The following is a 23,220-nucleotide window of genomic DNA, read 5'->3' as shown; positions in this document are numbered from 1 at the left end:
TGCTGGACTCAAAGTAGCTAATTACCTTCCCCAAACCAAGGCAAAACTGAGAAAAAAGCAGAGAACACGAGTTGTGTAAGCAGTGTTGAGGCAACTTTTAAAAATAAGTTTAAAAAGTTCTGCTTTTTATATGCCCCATTGATTTGTATACATTTCTTTCTATACACTTTTCCTAGTACCCTTGAAGGGATGCAACAACAGAAGAGGCACTATCTGAACATCTTTATGGTGGTTTTAGTTTTGCATTGGTCTGTGTTGGAGGATATTGAAATTAGGTTGTCTTTTTTTTCCCTTCTTTGCTATCACAGAAAGATACATAAACCCAAACAATAAAAACACTGAGTGGTTGACCATTTTGTATACTGTAAATACCTCTGATTCAAATGTATGTCCATAGCAAGTGCTAGCTAGTAGTCTCCTGTGGTAAATATGTGATATATTTATTTCCATGTGCCATGCAGCCAAATATATTCCTGGTATGTTATCCAGGGCACCTGCCTCAGAAACACATCACAGAGAAATGTTGTCAAAGCCCTTTTGATACTGAACAGAAAATCTCCCCCTCTTATCGAGTAGCAGGGTATGGATGTCACCTTCCTCTCCGATCCCAGGTAATAGTCTGTTTACCCCTGCATATTATAACACAGCATGTCTCATCATGTCATCCCTGTCTCCATGAGGCCACCCGGATATCTCCTCATTAGAAGCACATATCACAGTCAGAGGCAGACGCCTAAAAAAAAACGAATTTAAGGAGCATCCTGAGGACCTTGTGGTATGGAGCGCTCTTCTATCACTCAGTGTGTTTTGGCCACCGTTCAGATCAGGCCTGGTCTGCTGGGCTGCCACTAGGCCCCCTGGGTCTACAGCCTGTAGCCGGTTTCCTTGTGAAGCAGATCAGAGTCCATCTGGGGTTGGGCTTCCTCCAGGACTGAAAACGTGTCTCTCAGGACCACAGTGACCCTGGACTGCCTCTGTCTCCAACCTGCTTAGAAAGGGCCTAGATTTTATTTACTGTACTCATTTTTGTATTTAGATTTAAGAGTGTAGATAAGTCAGTATTTCCACATCTCAGAAAACAAATATTTAAACAAAGTTTTTGGTACGAGGCCCTTGTGGTCAGAGTGGCATAGCTGTTTAAAAGAGTTACCACCCCTCAGATGTAGGCTTTAAAAGTCCAGTTGATGTTCATGCTTGCCTCAGTTGCCGAGTTGTATTTTTATGGTGGTGAATTTTATGTGGTGAATCCCACTCTCATTTCTAGGTGGAATTTATCATTTAGAAATCCTGTTTGTATTTTACAGCATAAGCTGGGACACATTTACGCATATGACAAGAAGGAGGTGTGGAAAGATTTTCAGTTGAAAAGGAAATGTCTAAATTAGTCATACATCAGGCACTTTTCTGCTTCTGTGTCTGATATCAAGTGTTTATAGCGTGGATATGTGTGCGTGTTTTATACACGTTTATATGTGTTTAAGCACTGTGTAGTAGACAGATATGATTTCTCAGCATTCAACTTGTCTGCTGTGCACTTCTATGATGTGACTGATAATTGTCCAGTGAGTTATTAGGTTTAGCCATTGGTCACTGTTTGATGTGTAGGAGGGTGTTACTACACTGAATCAAACCCCAGTCATAGTGACAACTCTTCATACTGCCACTGGCCTTTTGCAGAATCCTTAGCCTGCTTGAAGGTAATTGGGATCATTCGATAATTCACACAGCCAGCCTTGGGCTTCAGTCTTCAGCCCACAAGAACGTATATACTCCAAACTGGGCTCTTGATCTGGAAGAGTCACAGCCATGTTGCCAATTACTGTATCACTGTAATCTCAGGCAGCTCCATGCACTGGAGACCAGAATAGACGTAAAAGCAAATTTAGTAAGGAGGGTGATTATCTCTCTCCGCCTGTTGGGGGCATCTGTTGCTCCAGGGTTTACCCTTCCTTCTTCGATATGTATTTGAACATTTCAGTGAGGGTATGGCAACTTTATGATAACACATTACCAGCCCTCTAGCTGTTTAACTGTGCTTGATCAGGGGCATCATGCACCCCAAAAATCTGAGGGGGCACACAATACGTGAGGATGGCTTGGGTGTGGTCCGAAACAGCCTTTTCCTGCAATCTAGAGCCTTAATAATTGTGCATAAATCTATGTAAAAAAAAATATGTCTGTATCCTCCTGACTGGTGGTTCTTGTTTAAAGAAACTAAATATGCTTCTCTGCATTTCTGCTAAAATCTGGGTAAAAGATTGAAAGGAATGTGACACTTAGTCAGTTAATGCTTGCTTACATGTAGTACATTTAGTCTACCAACCTTGTCAGCTAAGATAGTTGGCTACTCTAACGTGATTGATAGCCTCAAATGGCTTCTTGACAGCTAGTTATGAGGTTGGTAGATAGGTTCCCAATCTGGACTAGCTAAAGCCAACTTCATACAATTGCTAAGTGGCAATGTTTCTTTTGCAGGACAAGTCTGAGAGGACATGTGCCCCTATTCTTTTTATTTAACTAGGCAAGTCAGTTAAGAACAAATTCTATTTACAATGACAGCCTACCCCAGACCAATTGTGCTGGGACTCCCAATCACAGCTAGATGTGATGCAGCCTGGATTCAAACCAGGGACGGCAGTGACGCCTCTTGCTCTAAGATGCAGTGCCTTTCAACGCTGCGCCACTCGGGAGAACATAAGGAGCCCTGTGCCCCCTATGGGCATGACATCTCTGTGCCTGATCCTCTAACTAAGTCAACATAGTTTGAAGTGGTACTTAAGTCATTTTTTGGGGGGTATCTGTACTTAACTATTTATATTTCTGACTACTTTTACTCCATGACATTCCTAAAGGAAATATGTACTTTTTACTCCCATACATTTTCCCTGACACCCAAGAGTACTCGTTACATTTGAAATGTTCAGGCAGGACAGAAATATGGTCCAATTCACGCACCGACTCACTAAACACAAATACTGCGTTTGTAAATGATGTCTGAGGGTTGGAGTGTGCCCCTGGCTATCTGGGGAAAAATATATAAAAAATAACCTTTGTGCCATCTGGTTTGCTTAATATAATGAATTTGATGTATAGCTTTTACTTTTTACTCAAGTATGACAATTCAGTACCTTTTCCACCACTTTTCCACCACTTCCACCATACATTCAAACCCCAGATACTTTTAGACTTTTACCAAAGTAGTATTTTTCTGGGTGAATTTCACTTTTGCTTGTTATTTTCTATTTATTTTACCAGGCAAGTCAGTTAAGAACAAATTCTTATTTTACAATGACGGCCTACCCCGGCCAAACCCGGGCCAATTATGTGCAGCCCTATGAAACTCTAAACTAGGGACTGTAGTGACGCCTCTTGCTCTGAGGAGCAGTGCCTTAGACCGCTGCGCCACTCGGGAGCCCCTTTTAATGTACCTTTTTACTTTTACTCAAGTATGACAATTGGGTACCTTTTCCACCACTGGACACGAACTGGCCATCTGCTTTACAAATCATTGTTGAGGGCAAAATGTCTTGGTTCGTTGAAATTGCTGTGATACTTAAGTGATGCACGAGGGCCTCTGTAAACCACAGTATAGCCCATTGACACAAAAGCCATTATTCCACACTGAACTCTAAACAATGACCAGTCTGTATTTGAGCAACCTTAACCAAGGAATTGGTTTAGGGGTGAATGGTATCACAGGCCTTTTTATACTGTACCCCATGAATGGCTGTACATTTCTGTTTACATGATATGTTCCGCTTGGCAATTATATGAAGTACAAACAGAATCAACCTAAAGCAAAACAAACAGAAAATGTGTACAATATGGCAATCGTTTTTATAACGCTACAGTAATAATTTATTGAGCAGTACTAACTGTTTCAGATGCAGTCTTTTGAACAGGAAAGCAACATCCATATCTGAAATATATACCGAAACAAAAATATAAATGTAACATGCAACAATTTCAACCATTTTACTCAGTTACAGTTACTTGAAGGAAATCAGTCAATTTAAATAAATAAATTAGGCTCTAATCTATGGATTTCATGTGACTGGGCAGGGGCGCAGCCATGGGTGGGCCTTGGAGGACATAGGCCCGCCCACTTAGGAGCCAGGCCCACCCACTGGGGAGCCAGGCCCAGGTAATCAGAAGGAGTTTTTCCCCACAAAAGGGCTTTATTACAGACAAAAATACTCCTCAGTTTCATCAGCTGTCCGGGTGGCTGGTCTCAGACGATCCCGCAGGTGAAGAAGCCGGATGTGGAGGTCCTGGGCTGGCGTGGTTACATGTAGTCTGCGGTTGTGAAACTGGTTGGATGTACTGCCAAATTCTCTAAAACGACAGAGGCTGCTTATGGTAGAGAAATGAACATTCAATTCTCTGGCAACCGCTCTGGTGGACATTCATACAGTCAGCATGCCGTTTGCATGCTCCCTCAAAACTAGACATCTGTGGCATTTATTTGTGTGACAAAACTGCACATTTTAGAGTGGCCTTTTATTGTCCCCAGCACAAGGTGAACCTGTGTAATTATTGTGCTGTTTATTCAGCTTCTTGAAATGCCACACCTGTCATGTAGATGGATTACTTGGCAAAGGAGAAATGCTCACTAACAGGGATGTATATACATTTGTGCACAAAATTTGAGAGAAATAAAGCTTTTTGGAAAATTGCTCATGGAACATAGGACTAACACTTTACATGTTGTGTTTATATTTTTTTTCAGTATTTTAACACAATCACAGACTTGCAGGAAATGTTTTTAAGATTTGATGTATGTTGATTTTCTTTTTTGAGGCATTTGTTTTTCTTCCCTCTCTGCAGAACAGCTCATTTGGGCTGTGGTTCCCTTACCCTCAAATTACTGTCAGAGCAAGAAGATGTTTTTCTGTTAGTTAATGATTTGCAGGCATGAAGGAAAACTATACCTGCCAATCTCCATTTTTAGCCAACATTGAAAATAGGACTAGGGGAAAACTACTTATGGTGAAATAAAGAAAAGTTTCTTTTGGAGAGCCCAACATCCTTCAACTGCAAAAGAAAAGTAGTCAATAGCAAGTTTGCATAGTCAATTGTGTCTTCAACTCAAATGTACTGATCATTATATCTATATATTAAATAACTAAGTATGCAAAGTGCATGTTTGAATGTAGAGTGTATCCTGCCTTCTAGCTAGCTCGAGGCCTATTGAGAGTGTTGTATGAATGGTGACTGCTTTAGAGTGTCAGACTAGTTGCACTGCTCTCTGATATTCCATTGGATAGCCTAAATCCTCCAGCAGAGAGGCATTGTGGGATGGAGGGGTCTGCCAAGTCATGTGCTTGAATTCCCCCTTGGAATGTATGAAGGGGGGAGGAGAGTGTGGCGATGCCACTTATGAGAGCTCCTTTTCCCCCTTGGCTGTGAGAAGAGCTCAGTAGCATTGTGAGAGCATGTGAATGAATAAACTTCATTTGCATGGACTACGAATTGTAGCTCTTTAATTGGTAAAGAGAGAGAGAGAACCTGGGTGCTTCATGTTAAAATGAGAAAAGCAGAACACTGTGATAATGATGTCCTATGAAGTTTATCATTTGTCACTCTGTGGGTGGGGTTGTATCGCATACAATGTAACTTCAAACCTATATTTTATATTATTTTCCTGGCTTTGAATAAATTGACTTCACATATTAGTCACAGACGAAAGTACATGTAAGTCTTTACCTTCATTTTGAATAAGATAACATATTTTCCCTCCCTACAGCTGTATATTGTTTAATCATTTTCAATCAGAGAGGATGGGGGGGAAGGAGGGAGAGGAAAAGGGACAGATTGTGCAAAAACCATAATGTTTCCATGGCAACTTGTTTATGCCCTAATGGTGCATCTTGTAAATCCGATTGGCGAGAGAATGAGGCCTTGTCTCCTCCAAAGCCTGAATGGAACTGCCTAGGCTCTAAGTGTGTAGGAGGCCCAAATGAGTGAAGAACAAAGGAGGGCTATTTTTCAGTCTTTCCACAGTTTGATAATGAGCAGCGCAGACAATGGAGATCAGTTTGCTTCTTCAACTTTGCCCATATTGCTTGAGTTTGTCCCCTTGCACCTGGTGTATTTGACACGTATTTGATTAAGTAGTTTTGCTAGCAGTGGGAAAGATACTGGGACATTTGTGTTTTTATTTGATTAGATGTCTGCTTGGTTTGTTCAACCAGAGGCATGTATCAGTGATGGTTCACAGAAGTTGACATCTTCATTGACAGGCTGATTGAATGTCTGTGATTCAGTGTTTGACCATAATGGAGCCAAATGTCCGCCTGAGGTTGTAGCCTTGGGAAGTATATTTTAATGCAAATATGTTGACTCCTAAAACATCAATTTAACATTCAAACAAAATATTGACTTAATTTTTATGCTTTGATTTCAGAGCAAGGAGAACGATCAAAGTTTGTCTTAAAGGAGTGTTAATTTAACTTGTCACTCACTCAATGTTTTTAGAATGATCAAACATTAAGATAACTATGCTGTAAAATGTTAACAGAAGCTGGCTTAATCTAGCAGCCGCTTATCTATAAGCAATAATTCCCCCACGGTTTAAACTGGGTGTTTTTCTAATGTTTATTAGATTATTGACTTTGAGGGGCTGTGTCTTGAGATTGAGAGCAGCAGTCACCATATTGTGTCTCTGCTGGACCCCAGTTAATTTTATTTTGCATGTGAGGCTGTGATAAGGGGTTGACCTGGTACCTAATTATGTTAAACAGGATCTCAGGGGCCTCGAAGCGGAGGCAGCATCAGGCCCAGGGTGGCAACGTGCAGCAGGAGGAGAGGCAACCTGGTCATGGAGGATTAGCTCAATATTGAAATCAAATCCAATCTTTTTTTAATCTGTTTTCACAAATGCACTCAGTGCAACATTGCTATTTTTCCCTGCCCTGGAAGACCTTGACAATTGAATTTCAAGTCAATAGTTGCAGATGTTATTATGCTGATAGCTATTTTGCTTATTGTCATTGTATCACTATCCAGAATGAGACTGACCATTCATTGTTTTTCCCCCACTATTGTCTGTGATCGTTTATGTAAATGTAAGTTACTTGTTTGATTCTGCCTTTTTTAAGACCTTGAGTAAAACATCTCTATGTTGTAACAATGAATTATGGTGATTTGAACATGCTTGTACCCATATTCTATATAATGCATTTTATTTGAGGATCACCATGCATCCTAAACTGAAAAGGATCCTGGTGTGCTCGCTGCACGTGCAGATAACAGCACTTTAAAACCCCACTGACTGTGGAGAGCTGTAATAATACCTGTCTTCTTCTGATGAAAAATGACCATTGAAAAGACATGAAAGGATTTGTATGACGGGCAAACTGAATGAAATGGCAACCATTGAGCACTCCTGATGAATATGCCAATCAATCTCATTCATATTCATTCCACTTTAAAACACACATAATACCCCACTGTCTCTGCTGATATCTGTCCCTGAAAATAATAGTGATGAATAAAAATATAAACTCCTGCTTGCCATGTTAAATTGTCACTCTTTAAACCACATTTCCTATGGAAACTAGAGTAGTGGGAGGATATTCAGAGCTTAAAGCCTTAATCGTGAAGATGACCTGTAATTTCCAGTGTTCAGTCTTGAATCTGAACAGTCTTTTGCTCGGCCTCTTAGCTCTTCTGAGCATCAGTCCTGTTGGATCAGTACAAAGGGAATGGAGAATCTGTTTGGACATCTACTTGTAAAATTGTTAATAATAGTAATAATAGGCAGGCAAAGAAGCGTCACAAAACCGGAGACATCCTAATCAGCACAGAGCAGCAGCAGACATGGTATTACGTGGTTTTAAAGTTATCCTTGAGTTATATCCTTCTCTGCCATCTACACTCTGTTGTTCATTTAGTCAGGTTTGGGGCATTTATTGTTGGTGTTTTTGTACATGTACTATTCTCTATTTTTGTTGGCCCACGCAGAGTCGGCCACCTATCAACAGCAATTGCTCTGCCAGTGTATAGAGAGATATCTAACATGGTTTTTGTCATATTTTTCTGTTGAAGTACTCCATTTTGAGATGCTTGTGTGAAGCCATAAAAGTGAACTGAAGAAGGGGCTACTGCTGAGAGACTACAGAATGAGACAATCAGTGTCGGTTTTGTAGACAGCTATGAATTATGTGTTGGTCACTTTAGTTTGAAAAACAGTTGGTTTGGTTTCTTTTTTTATACAGTATGTTGCTAGTTGACGGTTACCGCAAATGCAGTGAACCCTTTGTTAGCCGCATTACTTTGTGCTGGCCCGTGGCCGTTTACCTTATCCTCTCAGGGTCCCATGATCGCAAATACAGAGGATTATAGCAGAGAGAGCATTTCTGCTTTGTGGAGGTTTGAATGTTAAGGCATGCTTCCCATCTGAAACAGTTCAGAACAGTTTTTGTTCGTTTTGGTCTCCGGTGATTGGTCAATAGTAGGGATTCTTTAATGACGTGTTTGTTGTCATTCAATAAGAGATGAATCGTTTCCATGAAGAAAAGAAAATCACTTGAGAAATACTGCTCCAAACATCTTAGTTAGGAGTAAAATTGCACGACTAAGATCTCCTTGACAAAAACGTAAAAATGAATGACAGATTTCTTGAGTTATTTTAGACTTTTGAGGAAGTGTATACTGGCTACGGAGTCTCAAGATGGACAAACGGTACTATTGACGCTTTGTTTTTGTTGCTCAAGCAAAGGTATTTTAAAGGCGTATGCGAGCTCACTCGTTGGGTTCTCGGCTAGGTGCCAACCGAACCGAAGCATGCGAAAGTCTTTAGTTTGAGAAAGTTAGCTAACAGAGCTGCATTATGTAGCCTACACACGTTGAAGAATGCATTTCCTTTGGCTCAGAAACACATTGTAGACAATATGAAAACTAAAGCCAGACATTTGATCAGTCTCTGAAGAAGCCTGAGGATAAGGGCAAATCAAACGAGTTTGAGAAGCCAAACAGAGGACCCACTGTCTGAGAAACAAAGACAACACCAAGCTAACCGCAGGGCCAGGCAAACTGTGCTGACTCCAGACTGTGCACTCTGCTTGGTCTTTATGTACAGTATGGTAATAGTATGCCAGTTCTGCTTCAGTATATTTTTTATTACCTTTATTTAACTAATTTAACTGGTCTGGAAGAGTGTATATGCAAACAAATGTAAATAAGGATCAGATTGTCCCTTTCCGTCTCCACCGTAACCAAATACGTCATTATCAAATTGAGCAACGTCACTCTGGTAACTAGGACAAGGTTGTTTAGACTTTAAGCTGAACAAAAATACATTCAACACAGATTTGTTTGACTTCTTACAGTACCAGATCAAATATTGCCTACATCAGCTCTTCTTTTATAATGAATTGTGTGGATTAAGCATGTCGGCAGACCTAAGGGTTCTTATCAAGAAGGCAAAAAGGAAATGAAACCACTCAAAGTATCACACACCAAAGGCAATCAGCGGGTCCAAATCCTCAAATAGAATTCAGCAGTGTCTGTTGCTTTGAGTTAGAGAGAAGATATCAAAATGAATGTGAAAGATAAGGCGTGGAGCATCTCGATAAGGCATGCATGCCATCTGACCATCACAGTGCTGTGTGTTTATCTTTACTCTCCCTCGCCGGGCGCAGATTAAGCTCAGTCAGGACCCCTGCAGCCCTCTGTCATACTGATTTCCTATTGACATCTACCCTGGCAATGTGCTGTATGTTTGCTTTGTTTACAGTGTTTTAAATCAAAGGGAATTCATGTAAATGAATGCATGTGTTTACCGTATAACTGCTTGGGCTCTCGGTTGTTATCTGTGTGTTTGATGTTGTAAATACCCGCCCCTGCTTCCCTTAACCTGTTCCTTGCAATGAATTCACTCATGATTTATTTTGCACCGGCTTTAAGTGAAGTGAAATAACAAACAATCTACTCTATATTTGAGCGTTTTCACACAGTTTTGAGCTATAGTTCAAATCGGTTAGAATAGTTTGATTCTTTGTATTTCTTTCACTTGGCCCGGTTGGTTTCACATTTCCAAATGTCAAACAAACAAAAATTCCTAAACAAAACCACGTGCCCATGCACGTGCACCCATGTCCATCCATGATTATTATAAAGCATCACTTTTGTTTCCCAATCTTCATATTACTTTGGTTTTCCAACAACATGCGGGAGGAAACAGCGCAATTGCCGCTCTAACTGCGAAGTGAATATGCTATATTCAGTAGCCTATATTCCCGGTATAGCCCCCGTCTGCATTGGATGTGCTCCTAAATGCATCAACTCTCACAATGTTTCAAAGATATCAAATTATGCTCGCACTTAACAAACTAATATGACTACGCAACTCTGGTTCTTTTTTCCTGTGTTTGGTCTGGACTGCGTTCTCACCTGCAAAGAACCACACCACCACTATCTGAATTGAATCGGACCGAGACCACCCTTTTTGAACGAACCACGATGCTTTGTTTAGTGCGTAGACCAGTCCAAATGAACCGAACTAGGGGGATTAATGCACCAGAGTTCGGAAAAAACACTCCAAACCAATTTGGTGTGAATGCCCCCTTAGTCGCTGTTCAGCCAGACACAGAAAAAAAAAACACTTGTGTGAAGAGAAGAATGGCATTTTACAGTGTTATTACACACTTACGCAATTAATGTGATGTATGCCCAAACGTTGCATGTATGGTTATTAGAATATTTGAAATATTCTAATATTTCTCTGTCATATTTTGTCTGTTTCAGATTTCAGTATGGGAAGGGCTTGGTGATCTACCCAGAGATAGGGGACAAGCTGGACATTATCTGCCCAAAGGCAGACATGGGGCGGCCATATGAGTTTTACAAACTGTACCTGGTGAAGAAGGACCAGGCAGACCAGTGCAGCACGGTCATGGACCCCAATGTGTTGGTCAACTGCAATAAACCTGAGAAGGACATCAAATTCACCATCAAGTTTCAGGAGTTCAGTCCAAACTACATGGGCCTGGAGTTCAAAAAGAACATCAACTACTTCATCACATGTGAGTATCTGGCGTTTTACCTTACTGTATCTTATTTTACACCATCTATAAACATTTTATTTATGCTTACAAATTACAACATAATTGTTCATTTATTGTTCATAGTTTAAAGGGATCATTTGGGATTTTTGAACTACTTCCCCAGAGTCCGATGAACTTGTGGATACCATTTTTTATGACTGAGTGCAGTTTGAACTAAGTACTAGAGTTGACTGGATGACTGGATGTCTATGGGTATCCATGTTAGCAGATACCCATACACTTCCAGTCATTGCGCTAACGCTAGCTAGCATTGGCTCACGAAACTATCTCTAACTTCCTTCATAGTAAATACATAAAACTCTGACACTGGGGAAGAAGATAAGTATTCCTTTAATACAGTCCTGACATGGAATACAAAGGATTCACAAGGCACTTAAATGCAACGAGGCTTTTCCTAAATCTACAATTTAGAAATGGGTATTGCAATGCTGCGATAAAATCAAACAATTGTAATTTCCATGGGCTTAACGTTCCATAGTATGCAACATATAGAAGAGGTACTGTACTTACTTGTGCCTTTGACTTGGAATTAAAGCTTATATAAAATATTTGCTGTGGAGCATGTAACTTTCTGAAAGAGACCTGTCTAGTACCACTGAATTGATTATCCTGCTGATCCTGAAATCATTACAGCTCACATTAACCTCCCATGGCCCCCCATAAACATTTTCTTAAGGTCGTCGGAATATAATGTGTGTTGAATAAAAGCCTTATCAAGTAGCCCTTGGTCAGGAATGCCTTAGCAGCCTTGATATCTTTTTGACCCATTGTGTTTAAGTGCAGCCATTACTAGCCTAGCTCTCACTGCTCAGCGCGACTCTAAACGCAGTGGCGTTTCTGAATTTTTTGAGGCAAAATCGTTTCTGTCAGATCCGGTCAGTTGCAATAACACTAAAACTCAGTGGCAGAGGGGTCAGCTCCAGTCAAGCAGGCCTGATTTGTTCTGTTACACATCGCTGAGCCGGGCCCATTGGCTCTGACATCCTAACACCAGCACATAATCGACTTCAACTGACTCCACAGGCCCACGGCTGCTTTTCTTTAACCCTCTAATCCACATGGTATGTCTTTAGACAATCACTGGTGGCTGGCTGGGGAAGGTACTCTGCTATTGTCCTATCCTCTCAGAGATCTAGCAATAGAACATCAATGACACCATAATGTCCAGTCTCACTAATGTCTTCCAACCCAACGTGAATGACCTATCAAAACATTCTGAATGACTGGTGAAGCATGAAAAAAAAAGGCTTGCAGTTTTGATACTTCCCTGTGAGGAAAGCAAACATATTGCATATTTGCCACAAACCGATTACATTTTCGACTATCCTTGAAAGCAGTCAGTATATTTTTCTCATGTTCTTTAGTCTTGTTCCAAAAGAACGATTTATGTGGTTTCGCGAGTAAATGGGCCACATTTATCAAAACGTGTGCACACTGAATGTGTAAGAGGTGTCCCAGCCACACATGTACAGTATGTTGGATCAGGTATCCAGTATCCTTTTGACATCCATTTGAAAAGCAGTGGCTTTTTTTGTTTGTTTAAACACCCTTGATATAGGGGAAATGAGCTCAAGTGCTTGTTTAATTAGTGAACTCTGTAGCTTTCTGAGTAGTGATGGATTAGTGATGAAGACGAGAGGCGAGGCAGAGTGCACTCTACACTGCTGATTCAATTGTTTCCTCGTAAATCAAAGTATGGTTTAATACAACGCAGGACGTCTATTGCCAAGAGTGCTGCTGTCAGTGTGAGTCTCTCTGAGATCTTACTGACTTTGTGTCTTTGATGATCTGATCAATAGTGGTCAACTTCTATATTTCAATACATTAAGAACACCTTCCTAATATTGAGTTGCTCACCCCCTTGGGTGGTGGACCCTTCTTGATATACAAGGGAAACTGTTGAGCGTGAAAATCCCAGCATCGTTGCAGTTCTTGACACAAACCTACTACCATACCACATTCAAATGCACTTAAATCTTTTGTTGTACCCACTCACCATCTGAATGGCACACATACACAATCCAAGTCTCAGTTGTCTCAAGACTTAACAATCCTTCTTTAACCAGTCTCCTCCCCTTCATCTACACTGATTGAAGTGGATTTTACAAGTGATATCATTAAGGAATCATAGCTTTCACCTGGATTCACCTGGTCAGTCTATGTCATGGAAAGAGCAGGTGTTCTTAATGTTTTGTACACTCAGTGTATGTCAGACACAGACAAGAAATAAAATATATATGTTCGTAAGCCATTGACAATATAATCTGTTATACAATATGTCCATATTAGAACATATGTAATTAGTTTACTTGTTGGTGTATTGAAACCTCATTTTCAGAAAATTGGCAGAGATCCTAGGGGTTACATTTAGAGTGTACTAAGGGCGTATAAAAGCTGTTTTATGGGTCCAAGTAGTTTTTATGACATTAGGGAAAATAAAGTGCCTCGAAGAGTTTCCCTGTTGAGGTCAGATCTTTGTTTCCTTTGACTCAAAACAACTGACCATGAACATTCCTCAGACAGTACAGATTAATCATACACTTTTTTCAATTGGTATGCCAAATTGTCTCAATCTAACTCTGTGATAACAATTTTTCTATTAGGTATCACTCCATTGATCAGATGAAACTTCCCTGGCACTTTAATATTGTCTCGAGGCAATGGGACACAGCTGGTCCAGCTTTGTGTGCACTTTGACTCTCTCTCTCAGAATAACTGTGGCTTTATGACAAACTGTGCTTGTTTTACTGATCTGTGGCAAAGTAGCCGTAAGGCTTCATCAAAGATTTGTATACTGCTCTGTAAACATCATCTGACCAGAGATAATGCCTCTAATTAGCTCCAGTGATTGGTGGATAATACAGTACACAGAGAAGGCTAGCATTAACTTTTAACTCCCTCCTAAGAATAAAAATATATGCTCTGGCATACAGGGCCGGCATTATGGGCGGGCCTTAGGGGGCTTGGCCCACCCCACCTTACCTCCTTGCCCATCCAAGTAAAATATATAAATATTTTTAATTTATTTGACAGAGACGCATGCCGACAGACAGACGCATCAATCTCAGATAAAGCATCCGAGCGAGCGAAACAGTGCCCCTCTGTCTCTGTATGTGTAGCCCATGTATCTGATGCCATACTCTTTTTGACCAGATAGCATCAGATACATGGGCTACATATAGTAAGACAGAGTGGCGCTGTTTCACTCGCTCCGATGTTTTCTCCGGTGAGAGAGTTTAAGCAGAGAGACGAAGCGAAAGAGGCTCACTCTTGCCAAAATCTGTCCAGAATAACCTCTGTGCGTTTCTATGGGCTTAATATGCAGACCTGAGCTTGTCAACTGCATTCTCGCCTTTGGGACAACGACTCCCATTGTTAGGGCGGAGACATGAGCATCTCTTCATTATATACAGTTCTCTGGTTTCAAGCAGTCTCTTGCGAATTGGAAAGGAAAGACCTAAGCTTGTCAACTGAACAGTGCACTGCTCAGATGCTGGCTTTACCTAAAATAAATGTATGTTTTGCCAGTATTATATCATTACTCCAAAATAAAAAAATTCAAAGCACTTCACCAGAGAGCATGACTTAGCCACAGAGGATCACTAGTTTCTTTAAATAATTTGCTGTGGATTGTTTCAAAAATCAAACACATAGAGCTACAGTGCCTTCAGAAAGTATTCACACCCCTTGACTTTTTCAACATTTTGTTGTGTTAGACTGAATTTAAAATGAATTTAAGTGAGATTTTTCAGCCATTCCCAAACCTGTGACCAAAAACAAGCTACACACAGTATGGGCAGTACCAAAACAAGTAATCTAATATATTTAACATTCTATTGGTTGCAAGAATTCTGTATAATAATTTACATTTTAAAACATTTTGTGTATCAGTACATCAGTAATCTCCTCCAAACTATTTTGCAACCTGTATGGTGCAGCTATACATTTTTTGGTCCTTAAATGAAACTGGTATACTTTTATTTAGCACAATTTTAATGCAGGGCCGACAGACAAGTTCCTTACCGTTTATATAACGGAAATATATATTTTTTCTAATATTTGTTCTGTCTTTTCTGGTGGATTAAATTGAAATTGCAACCAGCTTTCTATGGCTTGTTTTAAAAATAGCAATATTTTGGAGATTTCATTTTGAAATAACCGAAAGTGAGAGGTTGTACTAATCTGCTAGAGAACCAGTTTGGATTTAAATCTAGTTTATGTATGACTGAAGCCTTTAGTGAGAGGCCCAATGCTTTAATATTTAATAATTTCTGCCTTCTGAATTCATATTAAAGTGATAATGCCAGAGAAGTTGGTGTTTGAAGTATACGTCTCGGTCCGGCAAATCGTGCCAATATATCCTCCATTATCAGTCTTATACAACGGGTTACCGTTGATTGACATAATGATTGACATATTTTCATTTAAAAAAATGTATTCATACTATTTCATCCTTCCACAAGATATAGTTCCTACCCAAATAGGCACATAGATTTTTTTTCTCACATAATTTAAAAAGCAAGTCATTAGGTGTAGGCAGGGCAATAAGTAAATAGGTAAACGGGAATATGACTAAAGAATTAATCAGGGTGATTTTTCCACAAATGGACTGGTGTTGTCCTTTCCAAGGTAGCAACATCTTGTCTAATTTGTCTAACTTTCTATAAAAATGTATTGTAGTGAGAATTTCTTTCTTTCAGGATATGAATACAGAGAATGTCCACTTCACCGTCTGACTATTTTATTGGTAAAATACACGGCAATGTCAAATTTGTATATAATTTCTTTATTGTCTTTTGTTTGGAGTGCTCCATGTGAACAATGAGCATGAATCTGGTGTATCTGTTCTGATAATGTTGAGGGCGAGCTGCGTGTGAGCATGCATAGAAGTACCTGACCTGCTGCGCGCAAATGTAGGAAAATGCCCATCTGGGGATGTCTGATTTCTGTTTGTCTTAACTCACCACATCCACCACTTATAACCTGAGCTACTCAGTCATTTTTCTTCACCTCACACAGTAGCCTAAGTCAATGGAGTATGTTTTTTAACATCCGTTTCGAATTATAATAGTTCCTCACCGGCCTTGATAATCACCAAGCCTCAGTGTGAAAGAGCAAAACATCATGATCTGATGATCCCATATATCCAGTGGAAATGCCTTAAAATAAAGTACCTGATGTTTTTTCCCTTACTCAAAAATAGCTTTCTGTCCTGAGCTCACTGGCGCTGGAAACTGAGGGCCCGGAATAGGCTAGTTACAATGTTACAAGTTCGCTAGCTACAGCTTTGGGCCACACCCAGTTGATTGATTTGATACAATGTTGCACTTTACTAGTGATAGCTCAAATCAGACAGATTAAAAGGGAGGCAGAGAAGAGAGATGAATGTGATTGAAAGTACATGACTGTATCAGGATATTTTCTGTTTTTAATTGTTGGCTTTAGGCTTACAGTGCATTCGGAAAGTATTCAGACCCCTTCCCCTTTTCTACATTTTGTAAAGTTACAGCCTTATTCTAAAATTGATTAAATAAATACAAAATCCTCATCAATCTACACACAATATCCCATAATGACAAAGCGAAAACAGGTTTTTAGAAATGTTTGCAAATATAAGTCTTATTTATATAATTTTTCAGACCCTTTGCTATGAGACTCAAAATTGAGCTCAGGTGCATCCTGTTTCCATTAATCATCCTTGATGTTTATACAACTTGATTGGAATCCACCTGTGGTAAATTAAATTGATTGGACATGATTTGGAAAAGCACACACCTGTCTATATAAGGTCCCACAGTTGACAGTGCATGCAACAACAACAAAAAACAAGCCATGAGGTCGAAGGAATTGTCCGTAGAGCTCAGAGACAGGATTTTGTCAGGGCACAGATCTGGGTCAGGGTACCAAAACATTTATGCAGCATTGAAGGACCCCGAGAACACAGTTGCCTCCATTCTTAAATGGAAGAAGTTTGGAACAACCCAGACTCATCCTAGAGCTGGCCGCCCGGCCACACTGAGCAACCAAGGGAGAAGGGCTTTGGTCAGGGAGGTGACCAAGAACCCTGACAGAGCTCCAGAGTTCCTCTGTGGAGATGGGAGAAGCTTCCAGAAGGACAACCATCTCTGCAGCACTCCACCAATCAGGCCTTTATGGTAGTGGCCAAATGGAAGCCACAGTAAAATTCACATGACACCACTCTTGGAGTTTGCCAAAAGGCACCTAAGGTTCTCTGACTATGGTCTGATGAAACCAAGATTGAACTCTTTGGCCTGAATGCCAAGGTCACGTCTGGAGGAAACCTGGCACCATCCCTACGGTGAAGCATGGTGGTGGCAGAATCATGCTGTGTGGATGTTTTTCAGCGGCAAGGACTTGGAGACTAGTCAGGCTATAGGGAGAGATGAACGGGGAAAAGTACAGAGAGTTCCTTGATGAAAACCTGCTCCAGAGCACTCAGGACCTCAGACTGGGGCAAATGTTCACCTTCCCACAGGACAACAACCCTAAGCACACAGCCAAGACAACACAGGAGTGGCTTCAGGATAAGTCTCTGAATGTCCTTGAGTGGCCCAGCCAGAACCCATCCAACTAGAAAGAGCTTGAGAGGATCATTTTTTTTAACCTTTATTTATTTAGAACAAATTCTTATTTTCAGTGACAGCCTAGGAACAGTGGTTAGTTAACTTGCCTTGTTCAGAGGCAGAATGACAGATTGTTTTTACCTTGTCAGCACGGGGATTCGATCTTGCGACCTTTCGGTTACAAGTCCAACACTCTAACGACTAGGCTACCTGCTCTTCTATCTGCAGAGAAGAATGTGAGAAACTCCCCAAATACAGCTGTGTCAAGCTTGTAGCGTCATACCCAAGAAGACTCGAGGCTGTAATCGCTACCAAAGGTGATTCAACAAAGTACTGTGTAAAGGGTCTGAATACTTATGTAAACGTGATATTTCAGTTTTTATTCTGAATAAAAAAACTGTTTTTGCTTTGTCATTATGGGTTATTGTGTGTAGATTGATCAGGGGGGGGGAAACAATGTCATTACTTTAGAATAATGCTGTAACCTAACAAAATTTGTAAAAAGTCAAGGAGTCTGAATACTTTCCGAATGTACTGTATGTATTTTACTTAGCCTATAGGCCAATGCATCATCAACTATCTCGGAGTTCCATGCGCTCATTTCTTTAGCTGCCAACGGATCACAGTTTATCAGTGTCCATATGGCAGAGGCTGGTGCTCTCGTATAGTTTCATTTTTACTTTTAGAATTGTATCATTTTAGTTAAGATTTTTATGATTAAACACCTGACAATGATTTTGAAAAACAAAAAAACTTTATTCATGAAATGACAGTTCCACAAAAATGCACATATGGAACTCTTACCTGGCATTCAGATCAGTATAAATGTATAAATTGTAAGCTTCCCCAAACTTGAAACTCAGATGCCGCTTATGGTCTTTACTGTAACATCCTTTAAAAAAATGTCCCGTGTAGAAAAATAAAAAACGTGCCCGCGTTTTGAAATCAAATGCCCATCCAACTGATTCGTTGGCATAGTTCCCTCGTGTTTACACTGACATGGAGAGGATTATCTTTGTTGACTGTATGCACACTGGTATAGTTCGTACACATGTTGTGTGTTGGGAGTCAGTTCTTGCGCTGGCTGCACTGCATAGTTCAGCCCCATAGTAAACAGAGTGACTGTGGTGGCCTGTGGTGGTCACCGACACCCTCCCCCTGTGGTGTGGGTCTTTTCCCATGTGCCCCTGTGCAGAGGGTCATCGAGTCTCAGCAGGAGGGGTGTCAGTAATAACCCACTGATGTCAACTCCAACCTGACCACCATTTGGCAGCAGGGCCACAGAACTGCAGGAGAAAGAAACAGACATACTGGAGTGATTATACTCCCAGAGAAGAAAACAATCCTCCAAACAAAAATCCATCTTAGCATGGAGTTCTTCCATGCAATTTATCTTGTTCTCTTTTCAGAAGACAACACATCCCCTGCTATGAACGATGTGTATGTCTATGTACAGTAGGTTATTTATTGGGAGAGGGATAATTTTTTTAGCCTGCACTAAACCAGTCTGGCTGTGTTGTCAGCTACACACTGATTCCCTGTAACCCGCCATGCCTGATGGTGACGCATTTTGACAGCTGCCACTCCAATTGGGTTGGGGGATTGGGGATTTTTGTCTGTGTGTGTGTGTGTGGGGGGGGGGCTTGATCACATACAGTATGTAAGTCTGCATGCGTATGTGTTTTTTTTGTTCTTGTGTGTGTGTGTGTGTGTGTGTGTGTGTTGGGTGGGCTGTTGGCAGGAAATGGACATAATCCACTAAATGTCTCTGGAAACTGATCTGATTGGCACCACAGCCTGAATTTCCATCCAGTGTATTGCAGGGGCAGACGAGGACATTTGTGCAAGAAAAGCTGAGTAAGGAGATGCTACAAGATAATATAAACAATACCTTTTTTTAACTGTACTGCCCTACAAAGGCAAAACACAGTAACTATGTAATTATTGTTACTGCAAAATCTGAATTCGAAGTATTTTTCCATCTAGACATAGTCATTTCTGATATTCCATGATATGTTCTGATCAACTGGCTCATTCTTGTCTCAGGAAACTAAATACCACACTAATCAGATTACAACAGATCAAAGTTTTTCCTTTGCAGGGCAGTGTAGTATACATACATTTTACATTATATTAGAGTAATTTAGCAGACGTTCTAATCCAGAGCAATTTGAAGTGCATTCATCTTAAAATAGTTAGGTGAAACAATCAAACATCAGTCATAGTAATAAGTACATTTATTCTCAAAGTAGCTATCAACAAAGTTAGTGCTGGTAAGAAAAGATAACCGTGAGTGTAAGTTCAATAAAGGCAAATATTTTTCATGAGAGGTATTGTGGAAGAAATACATGAAGATTTTCAAAGACTGATAGATTTGAACAAATTACATGAAATAATGAGTACCATTTCAAGCTAACAAACTGTTTAAATGTTTTTCAGCATTCAAATGTGACTAGTTATCCCATTATGTCTCCCAAGTCATTTGATCTGGCCCATGCTGTTACAGCAAAACACAACAAAGCCTTTGCAGGCAGCGTCTTTCAGGAGGTGTTGCTTCCATGGCTCTCCCACACCATGTGTAGTGCATTTACTTCTCCCATAATCTCCCTCTGCTAGATTCAGCTCATAAAGCACTGCGTCTGCAGAATCCACTGTAGCTTTGAAAATCTTCAATCCTGGGCCCGATAACAATTAAACTCTTTCATCGTGTTCCGCTAGCATCGTCTCTCACTGACATAACTTCTCTAAAATGTTACAGTGGGAACCTTGATTATAGGACTCGCAACATTGGAATGCATTGCACAAAAATTACACTTCAAGCGGAACATCACTGATGCATAGTCATTGGTTCAACACGCTGACTAGTCAAATCTTACTTGTGTATCCAGTTAACTGGTCTCTGTTACTGGTCAAGGTCGCTAACTGAGCTTGACTCAAAAGCCTTCCTCTAGTAATTCAAATGGATGTGAAACACAAACACAGCCAAACAGCTGCTCAGGCATTACTCCATCTTTATGACCGACCGCACCGATCTGTCCGATTGTATATTCCCCATGTTGCCTCTCTTCTATTGTCCTGATTCCTCTTGATTTTTCTCTGCTACCTTCCATGCCCGGGCGTTAACCCCCTCTGGAGGTCTCCTTCATATCAGGTTAATCAGGAAGCAGGCAGAGAGCTGCAGGAGCCTTGTCACTGAGGAGGATGGAATCACAGTGTAATTGGGCCAGATATAGCAACGTTCCCCCCTTGAGCACAGTGGATGCAGGAGGGGAATGGGGAGATTTGTCATGGAGGCTCCTTCGGACAGCTGACTCTCTAATCTTCAGCACAGCCCCAGGAACGATGTCATCTGCCGCGCTCCATCTTACCTTTTGACACACCACGACATCTCCATCGTCTACGAGTCGGTTTAAGACCTTCCAATTAGTCTCTCATTGCACACGAGTCGAGATGCACCGAGAGAGAAACAACTGGGCCAGTATTCATATGCATACAGTGCGGACTGAAGGCTATGGAAGAATATGCAGAATATGTTTATTTTGTGAAACTTGTGGTTATGTGTCAGGTCACATACAGTGTAGTAACCGTGATTTGGCTCATAATGAATCTGGCGTCAAATGAATTGGCTTTGCTTTTAATTTTTTAAAAGCGTAAATCTGGAAAGAAACATGCCTGAGAATAAATAAAAAAGGGCCTGGTATTGTCTAAGAGAAGATAATGTGAAAAACATGATCCTGGAAACTAGTGTCATCCTCTCTAGAGAAGTATTATAAATCTGGAACAGACTGAAAAACGAAGATCAGGAAATGTACAGTTGAAAGGTTCTCTTTTTATCACTAGTTCAACTGGTCCCTGGATACCCCTAATGGTTTGTTTCATCAGGAATAGATCCACATTTTCAATTGAGAAGGCATAATGAAAAATGTAAGGCCTATCAAGTGTATTGTGTTGCACATATCACAACAATGGCACTGGAGTGTAGAACCTTTGCTCATGGCTTAGTTATCTAGGGCAGCATTTCCGCTGCACTACACAGCTGATTCAAATAATCAAAGCTTGATGATGAGTTTATTATTTAAATCAGCTGTGTAGTTTGGGAAATGCTAATCTAGGGCCTGGTTCATTCTAAAAGTGCCTCTGATTATTTATTGATAGTCGTCGCTGGCCTAGACTGCACCTTGAGGGTGAGATCGGAGCCGGAGCTGACTAGAATGCATAAGGAAGTTGAATAGCCGGTCACTTTGGAATAAAGAACATATGATTCTGATTTTGAGGACATATCCCTGGCTTTGATGTACCGCAGTGCAGCCACAGCTTTTGGAGCCGGCCTGAGCAAACATTTTTCATATGCCACAGATGAAAAATTATAATTACCAGGTTCATTTTTTGTTTCGTAGTGGCTGCCATTTCAGAAGGGTCACGTTTCCCTGAGGTGGGGACCAAGGGGCTTTCCACAGTGGTCGCTAGTATAGTGTGAAGAACATCCTATTCAGAGGTTTATTCAAATGGTGTGAGGTGGTGACTAAACTCATAAATCTCTGTGTGACCCACAGTGTCAAAGGCTTGATTTATCGACAGAAGCAGTGTGTGGTGAATAAACTGAAAATAGAAATCAGTCGTAGAGGAGTCTGTGACATGAAACGCCTTAAACTGTGGTATGCAGCATACCAGCATTCCACCCTGCAGTTGTCTCATAAAAGATAGTGTGAAAAGTTTAAAAGTGTGTTACATAGTAATGTATTTATTTGTTATTTTACCAGGTAAGTTGACTGAGAACACATTCTCATTTGCAGCAACAACCTGGGGAATAGTTACAGGGGAAAGGAGGGATATGAATGAGCCAATTATAAACTGGGGATTATTAGGTGACTGTGATGGTTTGAGGGCCAGATTGGGAATTTAGCCAGGACACCAGGGTTAACACCCCTACTCTTACAATAAGTGCCATGGGATCTTTAATGACCTCAGAGAGTCAGGACACCCGTTTAACATCCCATCCGAAAGTCAGCACCCTACACAGGGCAGTGTCCCCAATCACTGCCATGGGGAATTGGGACATTCTTTTTTAGACCAGAGGAAAGAGTGCCTCCTACTGGCCCTCCAACACCACTTCCAGCAACATCTGGTCTCCCATCCAGGAACTGACCAGGACCAACCCTGCTTAGCTTCAGAAGCAAGCCAGCAGTGGTATGCAGGGTGGTATGCTGCATACCACAGTACAGTAATGTACTGTATATCTACTGTATCTGCATTTTCTTGTTTTTGTAGACTTGTTTACTGCCTTGATGTGAATGTAATGAGCGCTTAGGCTTAGAAGCATATTAATTGTTCGCTCTGCAGACAACACATTTAATCGCAGGCTTTGGAGTTCCAACAAAGCATATGCTTTAGATTTTTTATCTTATTTAACTAGGTGCTGTCGAGATCGTAGGCAAAGCTTTCCTTTTGTTTCTTGGTAAATATCCAATCTTAGCTCGTTTTATTTTAAGTTTTTATTAACTTCTTACAAAGTGCCCAATCAGCAAACTACTTTCAATATGACTTACTAGTCTTTATATCAGTTTTCA

At 40.6% G+C, this 23,220-nt stretch overlaps 1 protein-coding gene across 1 annotated transcript in view; it reads left to right on the top strand.

The window, feature by feature from the left end:
- LOC110533842 (ephrin-B1) overlaps positions 1-23,220 on the top strand; it is a 72,697-nt gene that overhangs the window by 27,368 nt on the left and 22,109 nt on the right. The window contains exon 2 of the mRNA XM_021618384.2: positions 10,750-11,027. Within this exon, the coding sequence (XP_021474059.1) occupies positions 10,750-11,027 (278 nt within the window). The remainder of the gene's footprint in view (positions 1-10,749; positions 11,028-23,220) is intronic.

The sequence above is a fragment of the Oncorhynchus mykiss genome, chromosome 10, assembly GCF_013265735.2.
Source record: "Oncorhynchus mykiss isolate Arlee chromosome 10, USDA_OmykA_1.1, whole genome shotgun sequence".
NCBI lineage: Eukaryota > Metazoa > Chordata > Actinopteri > Salmoniformes > Salmonidae > Oncorhynchus > Oncorhynchus mykiss.
The sequence above is the reverse complement of the archived record's forward strand: the minus strand, read 5'-3'. Positions and strand labels throughout refer to the sequence as shown.